Source organism: Ursus americanus, chromosome 3 (assembly GCF_024610735.1).
Source record: "Ursus americanus isolate L20-20 chromosome 3, mUrsAme1.1.p, whole genome shotgun sequence".
Taxonomy (NCBI): Eukaryota; Metazoa; Chordata; class Mammalia; order Carnivora; family Ursidae; genus Ursus; species Ursus americanus.
In genome coordinates, this window is record NC_142129.1 from 24,121,708 (window position 1) to 24,139,618 (window position 17,911).

At 37.9% G+C, this 17,911-nt stretch overlaps 1 protein-coding gene and 1 long non-coding RNA gene across 4 annotated transcripts in view; one reads left to right on the forward strand and one right to left on the reverse strand.

Moving 5' to 3' along the window:
• Nucleotides 1–235: 235 nt before the first annotated feature.
• LOC123788995 (uncharacterized) lies at nt 236–1,554 on the reverse strand. Its single transcript, XR_015723873.1, has 2 exons — nt 1,167–1,554; nt 236–1,070 (listed from the first exon to the last, which is right to left on the reverse strand). It is a non-coding gene; the product is annotated as an uncharacterized LOC123788995 (long non-coding RNA).
• Nucleotides 1,555–1,596: 42 nt separating this feature from the next.
• The window catches only part of ZNF800 (zinc finger protein 800), a 44,721-nt gene continuing 28,406 nt past the window's right edge, over nt 1,597–17,911 (forward strand). Inside the window, exons 1-4 of one of the 3 annotated variants that reach the window (XM_045792719.2) lie at nt 1,597–2,243; nt 2,719–2,837; nt 7,861–7,956; nt 16,302–16,445. In XM_045792719.2, coding sequence (XP_045648675.2) covers nt 2,777–2,837; nt 7,861–7,956; nt 16,302–16,445 — 301 coding nt within the window. In that variant the 5' untranslated portion in view covers nt 1,597–2,243; nt 2,719–2,776. Of the gene's footprint in view, nt 2,244–2,516; nt 2,603–2,718; nt 2,838–7,860; nt 7,957–16,301; nt 16,446–17,911 lie in introns of those variants that run through there. The other 2 variants (XM_045792720.2, XM_087860846.1) reach the window with 2 other exon arrangements.

Consider the following 17,911-nt stretch of genomic DNA (forward strand, 5'->3'; position numbering starts at 1 on the left):
CACATATCTGAAGCAATGCCTTTTCAGGTTTATGGAAACTTAAAATTGTATATTCATTTTTTAACCTGTGCTTAATGTGCTTATAAGAGTGGGAAAAGATCCTCTGAAAAGGAAGAAAATATTTCACCTCAAATTTTACTAAAGATCTCCAATGTTAAGTAAAAATTACCTGTAACGCCACTGTTAAGGTGTCACATTAAAATTTCTTCTATATGCTTAAGCATACTGCATACAATTTAATATTACACAAAATGATTTTTATTGGCTGCATAACAAACACCATCATGTGGACATATCATAATTTCTTTTACCTTACTGTAGGTTGTGGCATTACATTTTAGTTTGATGTTGTGTGACGCCTCTTGACAATGGTTCAGAAAAAAAAGATCAAACATACTATGGATGTGACTGTTGTCTAGAGTGTACAGTGCCTGGAATTCCCTTAAAAAAGTGGATCACTTGGACCACTCTTCTTCCTTTTCCCATCACCGCATTATCAAGCTGCTACAATCCCCCAAGACCTACGCAAATGCTCCGTTCAGTATTTTTACAATAGCGAGTTTATCAATTAATTACTGGACCTACCACAAACTTTCCTATGACTTTTGAAAGCAGATTTCAGTCACTCGTTTGCTCTTCCAAAATACACCCAGAACCTAACTACTACTAAACTGCTCTTTCAGGACCCCGCAAATTGACAATTCAAGCTACACAACTGCGGAGATTTTCAGTGGATCTTTCGGCGCGAGAAGATGAAACAAAGCGTATGGGCTTTTTCTCCTGTAACATTTCCTGACCGACAGTGGACACGTATTTGCTTGTAGAACTAAAACCCCGCTCTGGGAGTTGAGGAGGCGGCTCTCCTGCGCCAAGAGGCGACCACACGGGTTTGCGGAATTTGACAGACGACCACGATCTTCGGGAATTTTCCAAGTAGGACGCAGGCACCGAAGAGGAGGGAAAGTGCGTCCTGCCCACGTGACCCACCTTCTTCGCCTTCAGGTTCCAGAAGAGGAGCGCCGCGGCAATCAGCCCCATCCTCCACCACTAGGCAGTTTCCTCCCAAGGACCTGATGAAAACCCCAAAGTGCTGAGAAGAACACTTCGAAAATTCTTGGGTAAAAAAAAAACCAACCAAACAAACAAACAAAAAAATCGACTTTTACCATAAGTGTGCTGACAACCTTTTCGGAATCACCAGGACTTACGGCTCACCCATTTGTCGAGCCTCGTTCTACAGTTCATTCCTGTGTTTTTCCAACCCTCCCTGTTTCGGTTCCAACGGACGGAGAAAAGCAACAGTTGGCTTGCCCATCAGCCCATCTTCCCGGCAGGAACAGCCCAGGGCTTCGGCTTTCCGTCGGCCCGCGGCAGGGACGAGTGGCCGGCCCGAGACCCCGGTCGCGGGCCCAGCGCCATCGGCCAAGGTTCCCTCCCCTTGCCCGGCCGCGGCTCGTCGCCTCCCTACAGGCCCGGGCGCCCGATCGGGCGCATGCGCGCGGCGCTCCCGGGCGTGCCGGCCACACTCCCCCCACCCACTCCGAGAGCTTGTCACTTCCTGCCCTCGCCCCATCTCCGTCCGGGGTCAGTCAGTCGCTCCCTGTCGCTGCGGGAGAGTCTTTGCTTCCCCCTTCCCACCCGCTCCGCGGCGGTAGCTCAGGCTCTTCGGGGAGGGAGAGACAGAGAAAGAGAGAGACTGACTTAATAAAGTTTCCTGAAACAACAACTACTACCAAAAAAGGCCCAAGGTGGGGGGAAACCCCCATTCTTCCCCGCCCCTCTCCAAAAGCCTGAGGGACCGTTGCAGGTGGAGCGGCGTTGGGGGGGAGCCGGGCTCCGGCGGCAGCCGTTGCCCCGGCGAGGGGTGCCCAGGTCCTGCCCGCTCCGGTTCCGGCTCCTTCGGTGGCGGCGGCGGCTTCTGCGGGGCGGTTCCTCCTGTCAACTGCCTGCGCCCGCGCGCCGCCCGCCCGCCCGCCAAGCTCCACAGCGCGGAGGGACGCCGTGAGCCGCCGCCGCCGTCGCCTCGGGCCGCGGAGGGACGTGGTGAGCTGTGGCGCTTCCGCGTCAGCGCCGGCGGGGACTCTTTGGGAGCGCGTCGGGCCCGAACCCCGGTTCCCTTCGCGTGGTCCGCCGAGGCTGCGCCAGGTGGGGCCCGAAGCCGCCTCCCACGCCAGGCTGTGCCCGCGGCTGCCCGGCCTGCTTTCCTTCCTTCCGCCTGCCCGCCGGCCCGCCCTAGGAGTTAAGTAAGTTGGGCGCACTTGGTTATGGGGACGGGGGCTCCGCCGCGGAGACCCCAACGCACGTGCGTGGCGGGAGGGCGCAGCGTGGGCCGGCCGCCGGCGGAGCCGCACCTCGACTGCCCCAGTCGCCGCGCTCGCCGCCCCGCGGGCCCCGGCGCCGGCCGTGCCCGCCGCGCTCCGCGCCTCCGTCTCGGCGCGCGCCCGCCCGGGCCGGCGAGGCCGCTGCCGCCTGCGCAGCCGGCCAGGCCCTCGCCGTGCGCTGCGCGCCCCAGGCTGCGTTTCCGGGTAGGGCGATGAACCTGTGCGGGAGTTTGGGCTGGAGAAGCCTTCGTGCGTTTTTCTTTTTTAGGTTCTAGAGGAAGGTACGGGTCCGTGGAGGGAAAACGGAGGGCGGGTGGAGGGAACGTATCTGGTAAATATAGCCAGAGCCCCCCCAGGAAGTTCTGGGTGAGTGACGGATTTGTGCTTCTTTCAACAGCCAAGCCGCAATGAAGAGCTTCTTACAGTGAAAGGAAAGTAGGTCTCGCCCACTGAAAATGCCTTTAAGGGACAAATACTGTCAGACTGACCACCATCATCACGGATGCTGTGAACCAGGTATACCCCTTTCTCCTCCGGTCACTTTGCCCTGTGTCAGAGCCACTCTGCCTTGTGTTTCCTTCCAGTTTTCTTTTCCTCCTGCCCAAGAAGTCATTTCTAAGTAAGCAGGCTATAATTTTCCCCAGCATAAAACTAGTTATGAAGCTAGAAGCTTGTACAAACAAGAGGTCTCCCCTGCTTGATCCCTTAAAAAAAGTACTGCAAGTGTCACCTTAAATCTTTTCCACAAGATCAATCACTCAGTTGCCTTTCCTTCTTTCCAGGCAGCCTGCAGTTAGTATACCCCATGTCCTTTGAATGTTTAAAACTGAAGATAGAGAAGAAAATAGGTAGCAGAATACATGTCTTCGTGAAAGTGGATTCATTTAAACTTTTAAGAATTAAGTTTCTTATGCATATTTATCACAGAATAGTGGTTAAAGCCTGAAAATGAGTTTAGTTGGGCTAAAAAAGTTAAACTCAGCTTGTTGGAAGAATCAGGTTTTGCTGACTGCAACCTTTAAAAATTTTCTTGCACAGAATATACTGTATTGCAAAATAAAAAATTTGGTTATTTAGGTAGAATGTACGAGTATTTTTAGGATAGTTTATTCAGTAGAACTGTTTTTAGTTGGATTTATGGAATGAAAAAGTTCCTTTTTTGAGTCTCTTGAAGAATATTAGAAAACTTTAATTTGATAAGTGTGATATATAAACTTGAGTTTTTCTAGTTACTAGAAGTTTGATATGTTTTGTCACAAATATTCAGAGGTACAACTTAAAAGGGAATCATTGAATTCATGTCACTAAACCAAACAAAGGCTCTTCTATTCTAGTTTAAAGGCAGGTGTTTATCATTACTTTTAGACCTTGTTTTTTTTGTTGGAGTATTTTAACTGCTCTAATGTACTTGGTTCTGTCACAGTAGAGTTCAAATAGAGGACTTTGTTGACTAATGGGAAAAAATGGTAGTGGTATAGAGGAAGAACTCCCATTTTCACAAAACTTTGGTACACATGAGAAAAAATTTGTATATGGCCCTATTGCCCCCACTGGTTTACTGGAAATCAGTAATAACTTACCTCTGCTAATAATATAGTCCCAAGATGGGATCCAGTTTCTGTTTGACTGCCCCGACCTATCTATTTTCAGCACCCCTTCATACTGCATATTTTGTGCATTTTGTGTGTCACTTATATTTTATCAAATATTGAATGGAGTTCGTTAGTTTTGAAGTAGAAGGCTGTGAATGCTTTTATACTTGTGTTCCACTGACCTTTTATTCCAGTTTTTTTTTTTTTGAGAACATTTCAAGTCATGTAGTTGAAATGAAATCATTGTAAATAAAACTTCCTTAGGAAGAAGTTTAGGTGTTCATTTACTTCTTTATTTCTTTGACAAATAATTATTGAGCATCTATTAGGTGCTAGGCACTGTCCAAGGCAATGGGGATGTAAGTGATGATCAAAACAGATAAGGTCTTTCCTTCATAGAACTTTTGAGTGGGAAGAAATAGATATAGACAAGGAAATAATCTGTGACCGTACCTTATTTAGTGTATTCTGATAATTAAAGTTTTCTAGAGACTTTAATGTCTTTTAAAAGATGTTTTTCAGTGTTGAACTTTTTAATATGTATTGGAACGTCTTTGCTTTTTTCTCCCTCATTAACAAGAAATCATATAAGTTGCCTTAATTTTAAAAAATAAACTTTTCTTTACCAGGAACTTTTTCAATGTAGTTTATTTTTTCAGACTACCAGGTCACAAGTAGTTTGTGTTTCTTTGCTTTCTTAGCTAGAATTAAACACTTTCTGAAGATTAGTTTGGTGGAAAGCTAGAAGTTTGTTAACTTATAGGATAGTTAATTGTCATTATTTCAGAGGAAGGTAAATGCTGTGTGGGAGGATATTTCTAGTACTGAGAGGAATATGTTATGATAGTTTTTAAAAGAGGATGCCTTCAGATGGAGGGAAGATGATGACATGGAGTTTGAGAAATTCTTCTAATAGGCAATCATCAGAGGTCTAGCCTCTTTTGAATTATGAATAGTGGGGCTGGTCCCTGAGCAGTGTGTTCCTGAGGAGGCCTTGATAGGATAGGTCAATTTGTAAGATTGTACAGACAGTACAATCTGTCTATGTATGTTAAGTACTTTCTTAGATTTAAGAATGTTTCTTACAGAACTTTTCAAACATTCAAAAGTAGAATGGTGTAAGGAACTTGTAAGCATCATACAACTCAGCACATCAATACATGGACAATCTCTTTTGGTCTGTATTCTCCCTTCTCCACAGTTCCGTTCTCCACCCTCCCACTGCTTCCCTACCCTCTGTTATTTGTAAGTATATCCCAGACATCATAAGCGGAAAGTTAGTTTAAGGAGCTTTTTTTAAGGTAGGAGAGAGCGTTACAAAAGTAGGTATTTGATTCTGGGAAGTGTGTTCTTGGAAGGATGTAAAGACAGATGTTAACTTCTGAGGGTTTGGGTGTTTTGATTGGAGGGAGATCATGGCTTTTTTCCTAATGGTCCTGTAATCTGATCTTGGGAGGGATGATAGGGAACGTCTATAAAATACTAATATATGAAGTTTTTTAGGGTTGAGAGTATGTTTTCAAATGAAGAATCTTTTTTTTTTTTTTTTTTTACACAGTGGGAACTACACAGATCTGTGTACTAAGTGGATGTTGTCCATGGATAACTAAGCTAACTCTGGGGTTATTTTGAATGGTGTCTCAGGATGTTGATGTGTTTAGTGGTAGCAGTATTCTGAAGGTGATTAGGTAACAAAATTTTGCTCTAGCTTTGAAATCAGATGTTCTCATGTGGAAATGGAAGCTGGTGTATTATAGAAAGTTCTCTGGAGCGTTTTTAAATGAGGAAAGGGGACTCTAAGGACAATTTTCCATTTTTTCTCCGTATCCCTCCCTTATTCATTGCTGTTTTTTTAAAATTTCCCGTTCTAGAATTCTTTCTACTTACAGAGCCAAACCTTGATGCTTTTAGTTCTTTACAATTGTACAGTTTCTACCCTCTTTTTTGTAGTTATTATCATTATTTTTTATAAACAGTTGTCAGTTCTTTTGTACAAATAGTGAAAAGAGATCCATCTAATCCAAATAAATGGTATCATCAGTCTATTTACAAACTTCTGCTATTGCATCTTTAAAGGGTTGAATTCTACTTCTCTTAGATTTTGGAAACTTTAAGTTTTTGGTGTCAGAAAGCAATTAATTTGTACATGATGATGATGGTGGTGGTGGTGATAGAACGTTTATTGAACACTTACTATATCCTAGGCTTTGTTTTAACCAGTTTACCTGCATTAGCTCATTTGATCATCATACAACCCTATGATTTAGGTACTTTTATTATCCCCATTTTAGAGATGAGGAAGAGATCAGAGAGTTTAATTTGCCTTAGTTGTATCTAATAAATGTCAGAAAAAAAATTCAGTGTAATAAGTCCAGGTCTGGAGTCTATATTTTTAATCGCTGCAGGTAGAGCCAATGTCAGATGTTCTCAAAATGAGTTGTGCATGTGTGCTTCTTAATTCATTTAAAATACTCCTAATGTATCTCTTAAAATTGGGAAAGTTGTACTGAATAAAATGACGTGGTCCTGAGACCAAGTTTCTTCCACTTGTGTACACTGAGTGCAAGACTTGAAGCCTTAACAGAGAGTCTAAGGCTGTGTCTGTATACATAGCACAACAGCTTTAGCCCCCTTATCAGAAAGCCAAATGCTGCCCAAGACCAGGCCCTGAAGCAATAAGTAGCAGCACACATTATTGAAGTAATCCTCCCTGTTTTCCCAGAGTGGATGATTCTGGCTTAAGATGGTAATAGTTGAGTAGACTATTATAACATATTGAAAAAAGTTAATTAAAATGGCTGGTTTTTCTCTGCCACAACCATTTCTTTATTTGGTATCTAACGGAAAAACTGTTTTCCTTTTCAGTTACCTTGTTTCATATTATCATAATCTAATTTATTATATAATTGTACTGTGAATCTGAGAATTTTGGAAAGCAGACCTCTGTATATGAAAATGAAACTTCTTATTTTTAAAGTGGAAATATTATTTTTACTTATTATGAAAATGTGTGTGTGCGTGTGTGTGTGTGTGTTTTAACATGCACACTTCTAAAAGCCCAGGCTCTGAAGCACTAGCAAAGTGTGAGGCCGAAAATGAAAAGCACCCCTGTAAAGTCCACCCCGACAGAAGCCTTGTTGTTGATATCCCACCAGACTTTTTGTGTTTATATTAGTGTCTGTACATACACACACATATATACATTAAATTTCTTTCTTTCTGTATCTGTTGAAACATATATTAATAGAAGTGAGGTCGTATTCTCCAACCTGTTTTTGTTGCTCAGCAATCTGTTATTGACATCCTTTGTTGTTGGCATATGTAGATCTAGCTCATGCTTTCTAACAGCCATGAAGGATTCTGTTGCAGGGGTATTTCATAGTTTATTTAGTCTGGTTCCTATTGAGAGATTTTTAAGTTGTTTGAAATTTTTTCTCTGTTATTTACAGTGCTGCAGAGTGCTGCAGTGAACATTCTTGAACATCTGTCATTGTGCACTTCACTAGTTCTTTCCTTAGGCAGTGGTTTTTGAGTTTTGCTCTCGTAATTGCCAAGAGAGCTGTACTAGATTGTCCAGAGGGTTCTGGAATGGTTTATGAGATGTGGCTAGGACATCATTGCCCTAGAATTTTGATTAAATACAGAGGTTCCTCTTCAAGGGGAATAATAAGGCAAACGTGACAAATATATAGTAAATAATGCCAAAATAGTAAATCTTTGCATTTGAAGCCTTAAGTAGCTTTAATTTAGCCTTGAATTGAGAATAATTTTAGGTATTTTTTCCCCATTATTTCATTTTGCCTTACAAAGATGATGGTGAAGTATATATGAACAAGTGTGATTATCATTAACATGATTGTAGCAAACCATTGTTTTACTTCAATAGTAAATGATTTAAATAACCCTTTTTTTGTGGGGATTGGGGTGGGTGTTTGTCTTCCATGTAGTTTATATCCTGGAACCTGGAGATGCTCCTTTGTTACAGCAACCACTACAGACATCCAAATCTGGTATTCAACAAATAATTGAGTGCTTTCGATCAGGTATGAATGTTTTAGGATGTATTTTTCAATCTTCACATAATAGTTAAAAACTACCTAGAAATCCTTAGAATTAATTTTTTAAAAATATTAAAATGTATATGTTGATTTTATAGAATACTTTTGTCGTATTTTTAAAAAGTGGTTGAACAAATATTGACTTGATCTAGATTCTTTTTCAGTACTATATATTATATATTAATATAGAAATAAAATTATTTAATATGGTTTAAAGAAATATATGTGGTATCTTTATTGGTAACGTGCCTCTTCTTAACAATTTATTGTTGTTTTTTTGGCATATCTTTGTAAACCCTCAACGGGCAGTAGTAAATTATACTGGGTCTTTATAAGCACTGGCAGAGTAGATTATTATTCAGAATGTCTGAGATGTCACTTGTTCTAGATTAATTACTTTATCATCTCTGTTTAAGTGACTCACCTCCTGCCTAACTCTGGAGTTTCAACATCTTTTGATAGAGCACAGGACAGGAAAAATACTTACTCCAGTTCCTGGTCTCTTTGGATACATTTGTTTAGCTTTACTTTCTATTAGATTATATAATAATTGCATGTGTAATATGTGTATTTGTGCAGTTGCAATCCAGGGCTTTAAAATAGGTGTTGCTTACTGCATATACATGACTGAGGACTGTTAGAACTCCTTTCTCAGTGAGGTCTTAGGTTTCGGTGATTCTTACGGTCCACTTAACCACCTTTTGTAGCTTTGGCTTCTCTGACATTGCAGACTATTGAGTCAGATACAAGTAAGCAAACAACACATGATTGATGGGACACCTAACTGATGGAAACTTAAAGGATTAGAATATCTTTTGTTATTATTCTAAAGCTTACTATTTTAATGAAAAAGTTCTGAGATTAGAAGGAAAAGATAATTTATATGTAACCACTTGTTTTTTAATGATAAATGCTTTGAGGTGCTTGTTTTTAAGTCATTGTAAAGAGAAATAGCATATATTTCCTTTATTTTAGTATCTAAGAAATAGATTGCTCCTTCATCTAAAATAAATTTTTTTAAAATTTCTGACTTTCTGAGATCTGTTTCTTGGATTTTTAGTCAACCACTTTAAACAATCCTCATGACATTGCTTTTATGTATATTTAATTCAGTAAGTATCGAGTGTATACCCATGCCTTGCTCATGTTGAATGGTGGTATAACCTATTTTAGGGTGTTTTTTTGTTGTTTTTATTTCTGTTAATTGAAGTAACTGATAGGTCAGATTTTTCTATGATAAATACAATTAAAATTTTACTTACTCGGGGCAGTATTTATTATATATTTCTGGCATAACAGAAGAATGGTTAGTTTCTGGTCATAGTAAGAGTTTCTTTTAGCTACTTTAAATAGGTATTTTTTTTTTGTTCTTTCTCATGGAAATGAAGGTAATAGCTTTTCACGTTTAATGATATTCTTTGCTATAGGTCATTTTTTTCTTTTTTTTCTTTTTTAAGAGAGGGAAAGAGAGGGGTGGGAGTGAGGAGGGAGGTGGAGAGAGAGAATCTTAAGCAGCCTCCACACCCAGTGTGAAGGCGGATGTGGGGCTCCATCTCAAAACCCTGAGATCATGACCTGTGCTGAAATCAAGAGTCACATCCTTAACTGACTGAGCCACCCAGGCACCCATATAGGTTTCTTTTTTAAAATCCAAAATTTGGAACGAATAAGATTATTTTATACTACTTCAGTTTATTATAGTGTTATTTGATTAAGAAGTTAGAATTGGTTCATTCATAAATGCTTGGTCTTGTAAAATACACCTTTTCAAGGGGATCCTATTCTCAAAATCTGTGTTTAACTTTGGAAGATGAATATTTAGAAATGAAATTGTTTTCCTTTTGCACTGTGCTCATGTCTCTTTTCTGTATTTGCTATTTCTTTACAATCTAAAGAAAAGGGTCTGTGAAATGGGTAAAAGTTCTTTTTTAAATATCCTCTTCTGACATTTTCAAATTCACATTTGCCTTCTGAGTTATGTTTTATTTAGGTGAATTCTGAAAATACTATAAATTTAATTCCAAGTACCCAATAATTTAAATTAGAAGTAATTTAGAAATATGCTTAGCAGTACAAAGAACTAATTTTGGATTTGAAAAAAGGAATTCTTTTACTTCATTAATGTGTCTCAGAACTAAGCAATTTTAATTTCCTCAAGATTGTAATCTCTTACGTATCTGTGTAATCTACAGCTTGCTGAGGTAGCTCTTTAGCACTGAAGTATCTAAGCCCTGGCTGACTGAAGCTTTGGGAGGAGAGAATGGAAATTTGGGTCACATGACTTAGGGACGAAGATCCATTCTGACCCTTTAAGTTCTTCCTGGTCCCATTCTACTCCTAACCACACCTTCAGTGACTCATTCCTTTCTAGACTCTTTCTATTATATCTGGGTCACACACATTGCATTTAAAGAACTATCCGAACTCTCTGCTTTGGCTCTTGTTAACTTACAGAGGCTAAGTCAGGTGGGGCATTAGTAATGTGTTAGGATATCTAGCTTAATCTTCAAGCTCAGATAGTTGTCTTAAGCTACTGTGTCATTTCTAAGTGACTCACCTCCTGTCTACACTGGGCTTTCTATGACCTGGTATTAATTCCTACCCGAACTGGAAGTTCATTAAAGGCTGAGGAAGGAGTTAACTAATTTTTTAGGTCTACCAGTCCCACGTGTGTTCTCCTGACTGCTTGATCAATTTTAACTTGTTCTCTTTGCCTCACTTCAGTTTTTGCTTTGGACTGTTTTTCTGGTTTTTAATGATAAATCTTTCTTGACCTCTTGATATCTTTTTATTTCTGGCTGCTTCACTTGTAAATTAATTTGAATAGATTTTTCTTTTTGGAATTAAGTAATATTCCTACATTGGAATAAGTAATATTATTGGATTAAGTCATAAGTGCCTGTGGTTTAAAAATAATAAGGAAGCATAAAAGGATATATAAAAATACAAAAAAAGTCTCTTTGCTCAGGCAACCACTGCTACATGATTTGTGTATCTTCTTCCAGAGACCCTATATACATACACAAGCATAGATCCCTCACTTTTCCCCCATTGTGTGGTAGCTGATTCTGCACACTGTTATGTATTTTTGCTTTATTAACAGTACATTTCACTGTTGTTTGACATCTGTCCATAGATCGATACCTCATTTTTTTAGAAGGCTGCCTATTTTGCTCCAACCTACAGATTTTCTACTCTGAAATCCCTGATGGTTGGATGACTTTGAGACATGCTGTTTGCTCTGTATCCCTGGCTTCTGGTACTATCTTTACTGGGCCCTGACTTTTGCTTGGGTGCTGCCTTAGCTCTGTTAGTCCTTCTAGGATCACATCTGTGACTTAGTGTCTTCAAATTTCCCTCCTTTCTATTGACACTTTTATTTTAGTTTCCTTTTTTCCTGACTTCTCTCCCCAAACTGAAACAGAATTTTAAGTAACAACAACAACAACAAAGGTGTACTTCCATGAGACATTTATTAAAATCGATTTAATTGAGCTTAATATTCTTTCTTAGTCTTTTAATCTTCTGGTACAGGCAAAGGAGCTATTGAATACCCTAAGATTAGAAACAGAAAAATGGGGAGAAAAGAGAAGGATAATTATTTAGTTTGGTATTCAAAACTGGTCTTTCATATGAAGTTGACATTGTTTTTTTAAACCTTGAAATACATAATACTGTAAAAAGATTATATGTAATATCATAGAAAAAAGATTCTGTCTATGAAATACACTACTACTATGTGCCAGGAAGGGCATCTTTTCTCTTAGGGAGGAGTAAATTATAGTGAAAAATGAGAATTAGCTTTGTGTGGTATTTGCTATTGTTATTATCATCTTAGGTTTGGTCATTTAACTTCTTAGAAGAGTTTTTTGTTTCGTTTGGTTTTGTACTGTTTAAATTTGTTTGATTTGTTGTTCTTAGATTCTTCAGAGCATGTCATCTGAGGCTATGTTCCTAGAAGAGCAGACATTTATAGTTGTCTGGGAATTTCTAAGGGCACAGATCAGATCCTTCACTTTCATGTTTCCAGTGAATAGCATTGCAACCTCATATTTAATAGGTGTCCAATAAATGTTTGTGGGACTAAACGAAAAGATTCACCAAGTAGGCACTTGAATAATTTTATTCTGCTTATAAATTTATTGTAGTATGTGGCAATGTTCCATAACCTTTAACCTTTTTTTTTTAACCAACTCTTGCAGGTGGTGGGTACGAAATCAGTTTAAATTTTCTTAAGTTTTCGCTATTTTTTACCTTTAAGAAGTTTTGTTGAGGGATGATTAGTTAGAAATTTCCTGCATATACTGGCTTTGGAAATTAGTTTTGACAGGAATTACAGATTTGCTTGCACTGTTGAGATGATACTATATTTAAACAGTCATGCTAAAAATGATTGAGCTTATATGTGAATCATCATAAAGCAAACAGTATGCCATTTAAAAATCATTACTGCTATAATCTAAAATGGTCATTGACCAACATATCCATATATTAAGGGAAAAAAAATGAAAGCTTATCTTTGGCACAGAAGAGTTAGAATTAATATCACATCATGTAAAGTGACTGCCATCCACCCTAATGTGAAACTGAATACTGATTCCTTTTGAAAAAAATCTTGTAAACATTTTTCTCAGTACATATAATGTATTTGATATTAAGGAATAGCACATGACTAAACCCTTGATAGGGTTTAAGTAATTTTTACTGAGCACCTGTTATGAGAATCTGAAATATTCACTAATTAGTTAATTTCTAAGCATCAAAAGCCTTACCCTTTGGAGGGCTATTTTTTTTTTTTTAAAGATACTGATTAATGACCTATGTGATCAGTAAACAGTGACTTCTGAGATAGTTTTAAAACCTAGGGCAAGAAAAAGTTACTAATACAGGAAAAGGAATAATTAGGAATAAGATAGCATGGGTCTCTTTCAGAATCAAGGGCAGTGGAAGAACTTTATGTTGCTATCTAGATGACCATGTCTTTTCTCTTAGGTGACAGAAAGTTTTAGCTGTTGACAGAGGCACCGTTATTGGCTGTGTCTAAGTGTTAGCAAAGCAGTCACAAAATGGTAGCTGACAAGACCATTATGACCAAAGCCATTATGACCACCTGGGAAAAACAACAAAACATTAAATGGCAACTAAAACTAGCTTAGGGAAGAACTTCTATTGTCTGTATTTATGGAATGGGCAGCATCTTATTTTTCTCACTTGTAAAATGTGTAAGTTGAATTAGAAAAATCTTTGAGGTCTCTTTTTTGACTTCCCAGGCAACTTTATATAGACTAAAAAAAATCATTTATAGAGAAGGTTTCCTTAAACATGGAGCTCTCTAGTGTGTCATTTAACAAACCTCAATCAGGCATAGCCTGAGGGCTGGGACTACAGTGGGTGAGCATTAAAGCTATCTTCTCCATCCTTTTAGAGCTTCCAGTTTAATGGGACTACAGAAAAATAATTAATTACAAGATAGTGGGATAATATAGTACAGATGTATAGGGTGCTGTGGGAGTAGGGAGTGAAGAATTTGTAACAAAAACCAGGAATCAGAAGGCTTCCTGGGGAAAGTGACTTCTAACCTGGAGTGTTTTGTTTTTTTCCTTAAGATTTTATTTATTTGGGAGAGAGAGCGTAAGAGGGGCAGGGTTAGAGGGAGAAGCCGCCTCCCCACTGAGCTGTGAGCAGGGAGCCGCATGCAGGACTCTATCCTGGGACTCCGGATCATGACCTGAGCCAAAAGCAATCGCTTAACCAACTGAGCCACCGAGGCGCCCCAGAATTTGAAAGATTACTAGAAGTGAACCAGACCAGGGAAGTGGGAGATTATTACAGGCAGAGAGGGAAAAAAATATAGGTGAAGGCCTGAAAAGTGATAGAGAAACAATTTGGTGAACCCATAGCTCTGAAAGAAATTTGATGTACCTGCATCAACTACTGTGTTTATATGTTTGTGTTTGGTGGGATGGGGTGGGGGAGCATTTGTGAATGATAATTAAGATTGATTATTTAAGGTTAGAGCCAGAGATTTTTTTAGGGGGATGCTATTGGAAACGAATATACACTCTGCTGAATATAACTAGTTCTATAACTAGGACTAAACAAGGGTATCTTTTTCTCTCTATGTAGGTTTTTTAAATTTTTAATTAATTTTTATGGTTGAGAGAGCCGGGTGGACAAAGTAAGATCTCTGATTTAGGGATGCAGTCTTACATTTTTAGCAGTAACTATTTTTTATATATAACCTCATACTTTCTATTTCAGTCTTCAATTGAGTTCTTAAACCTAGTTTAGCTTGTTTTTGCATTCCTCTTCAGTCTTTTTTGACTATCTTTAAAAGGCAGAATTGAATCTTTAGTATGGACCTAGCAGGTATTTCAATTCAGAATTAAAGTGGGCAAAATTTCTCTTTTCTTCCTACTGGTACTACACTTAACTATACTTCTTGGGAATTACATGTAGATATGTTAGGTTTATCTAAAATATTTTTATCATCAGTCTACCTCTCATAGTTTGTCAATCACTTAGGAGGTTAGCTATGAACTAAACATGTTAGTCTATTGCCAGTATATTTTGTAATGTGAAGTGGACTAAGAAAGTGCGTGTGTGCATGCGTGTGTGCGTATGTGTGTGTGTGTATGAATTTACTTTTATATAAAGAATAATACTCTGGCTGCCCTCTGAATCTTTTTAAATTTATGTTTTCTGGTTTTGTGGTAATATGGTTTAGTGCAGTAAACCTTTGATTTGGATTTGAGAAATGGTGGAAATGATTTCATTATATTTATTTTTTCCCAGTAGAAATCCACATGTGTGATTTAATTTTTCTGGGATTTAGATTCATATTTTCTTTTATGATTCTCTAAGATAGGTTTGCTTTGGCTTGTTCATTTTACAAGATGGATAGTATAGTGTGTTTACTCTTTAGTAGTCCCAGAGCTTTAAAAGAGTGTCAAGTACTTGTGGAATGATGGAAGAACACTTTGCAACTAGGTAGTTTTAAAGTTTTTTTCGGGACACATTTGTTTTTTCCTCTTGAAGTCAATATTATTATCATCTTTTTTATTTGAGGAAATTAAAGGCTAATTAGTAAAGCATGGCAGATCAATTTTGTCAATTTACCTGTGGCAAAAACCTATAGGAAATAATGACAAAAGATCTTCTGCTTGTGTTTTATTCCTGGTGGATGTTTTTATTTTAAAGATCGGATGCTCATTGCCATTTATTTATTTTTCCTGCCTTTTCATCTTCTGTCACAATGCTTAGATTCCCTGCATCAGTGGCATTTCTTCAACTAATCTTTATTGAGCATTGCTAGAGCTGATTACTTTTTAGTCTTAAATAAGACAGGTTTGGTCTTGGCTGCTTTGGAGTTTATAATCTAGTGGGGAAGACAGGCTTTAAATTAGTTTAAACTGTAAACTATCAGTATCTAATTAATTGCACTTGGAGTGAGTTTTTGAGGGAGAAAGGCTTTGAATAAATTTATAGTGGTATCAAGAGGCCTAAGCAAAATTCAAATTATGGATAAGGATTCTCTACTCTGACACTCAATGACCATAATCCCATATTGGCCCAGAACCTGAAGTAATTTGAGCTGAGTTTAAAAAGAAAAGTTACAATCTTGTGACACAGTTTTGACTTCTTTAAGGAATTAGGGAAAACGCATTACAGAACTCCATGTTCACATCTTAATGCAGAAGGGAGCTATATGAACCAGCCAGAAATTTTGGGAAGGAGTAGGGGGGTGGGGGGGAGGGGCATGTTTAATTCTTTCCCCTTCCAGATCTATTGAATCAGAATCTCCAGAGGTGGGTTATGTACTTATTTATTCCTGGGTTATTGTGATGATCGGCCAGATATTGGAACCACTGTTGGGATATCCTAAGAATTGATTGGCTGCTGAATTAGAAAAAGAATATCAATTTTTTTTAAAGATTTTATTTATTTATTTGACAGAGAGAGATAGCCAGCGAGAGAGGGAACACAAGCAGGGGGAGTGGGAGAGGAAGAAGCAGGCTTCTAGCAGAGGAGCCTGATGTGGGGCTCGATCCCAGAACGCTGGGATCACGTCCTGAGCCGAAAGCAGATGCTTAACAACTGCGCCACCCAGGCGCCCCAAGAATATCAATTTTAACATCCAGATGATGATAGAATTTTACTTAGAATTTAGTTTATAACTTAGTTCTGAATACAGTATGGTGGAAATTGGCAATGCCTGTATTTTGTTTGCAAAGAGTAATTACACTTTGGATTGTCAACAGTGGTTGCCCAGTTTAAAAATGCATGTTAAAGTTACCTTTTGTGTTGTTTTCTTTTCTTTTTTCCTTCAGGAACTAAACAACTTAAGCACATTTTATTAAAAGACGTGGACACTATTTTTGAATGTAAATTATGCCGCAGTCTCTTCAGAGGATTACCAAATTTAATTACCCATAAAAAATTCTACTGCCCACCAAGTCTCCAGATGGATGACAGTAAGTTTTATTCATATATTAAGTTACACGTTTTACAGTTAAGTATTCTTATACTGCAGCTATACGTTTATGTAAAAATGGTATCAATAATTTAATGATGGGGAATAAAATTAAATATTCGACTTAATGTTCATTTTCTTAGGTACTTTCATATAAGTGCTTTTTGCTTGGGTTTTTCTAAAGGTATACGAGGTTAGGTTTATGAGTATATTTATTTATATTAAGATATTGGATATTGTTTTTGAATGTTTATATGGACCATATAGTTTATATTCAGGATTTTTCTAAGTTAAAATATGAGCGCTTGAAGGGGGTATTGGTATTTTTCATTTTTATTTTTTTTAACAACTTGTTACATATGATTGATAATTAAGATTTTCCTTAAGTAAATGAGAAGGTTAGAAATAGAGCAAAGAATGAGTAAATTAGTTGATTTGTTGGGGATGGTAAAAAATATTCACCTTTCTAATTTTTTCTGGGTCTTGATTTGAAGATCAGTTTTGTTCTCAGTGAAATTTATTTATAAATCAATCATTTTATCAGAAATTAGATTGCATTATAGGCCAACTTGAGATCTGAAGTAGCTTTATGTGATGAAGGCATATTGTAGGCTAATAAAGTCTTTGTGGAACCAAATGTTTGTTGGATTAAGTGTATTGCCCCTGTATGATTAAGTTAGCAGTATATGTAATGGTATTACTTTCTTGCTTTAAGAACTGATACAAATTCCTTAAGATATTTTAATAAGTAATAGGTTACTTTCATTATTTCTTGTTCAGGGGTTTAACGCTTACAAATTATAGAACTTATTTTGTCAGTTTGATGCTATAGTTGCACTGTGGAGTTGGTGTACTTTTCAACTTCACTTTTTTGGGATGGGAATGAAATGAAAACTCCAAAAATCAAAAGTACCACTTAATTATTAGCATGAAGCTGATTGAAAGTATATTTATTATAAGACATAGTTGAAATAAAAATTTCATATTTGGAAACTTTTCCTAGTACTGTTAGATCTTATTATACTTGTTTTTATCATTGAGATATAAATGAAAAGGCAGTCTGTAGGGATTAGTTTCAAATCTGATCTTTTAATAATGAAAGTACTAGTAGAAAATTAGGGGTTTTTTTAAAAAGATTTATTTATTTATTTATTTGACAGAGAGAGAGAGAGAGCCAGCGAGAGAGGGAACACAAGCAGGGGGAGTGGGAGAGGAAAAAACAGGCTCATAGCGGAAGAGCCTGATGTGGGGCTCGATTCTATAACGCCGGGATCACGCCCTGAGCTGAAGGCAGATGCTTAACGCTTAAGGACGGCACCACCCAGGCGCCCCCTATATTTCTGATAGTTATTCTCGTTTTAGTGTAGAGTTGAGTTTTAGAAATACAGATAGTTGGATTTGTTGGATTATTGTGCACTTTTCTTGGCAATACTGATTCTAGAAATACTTCCGTGAAAGTGTTATCCT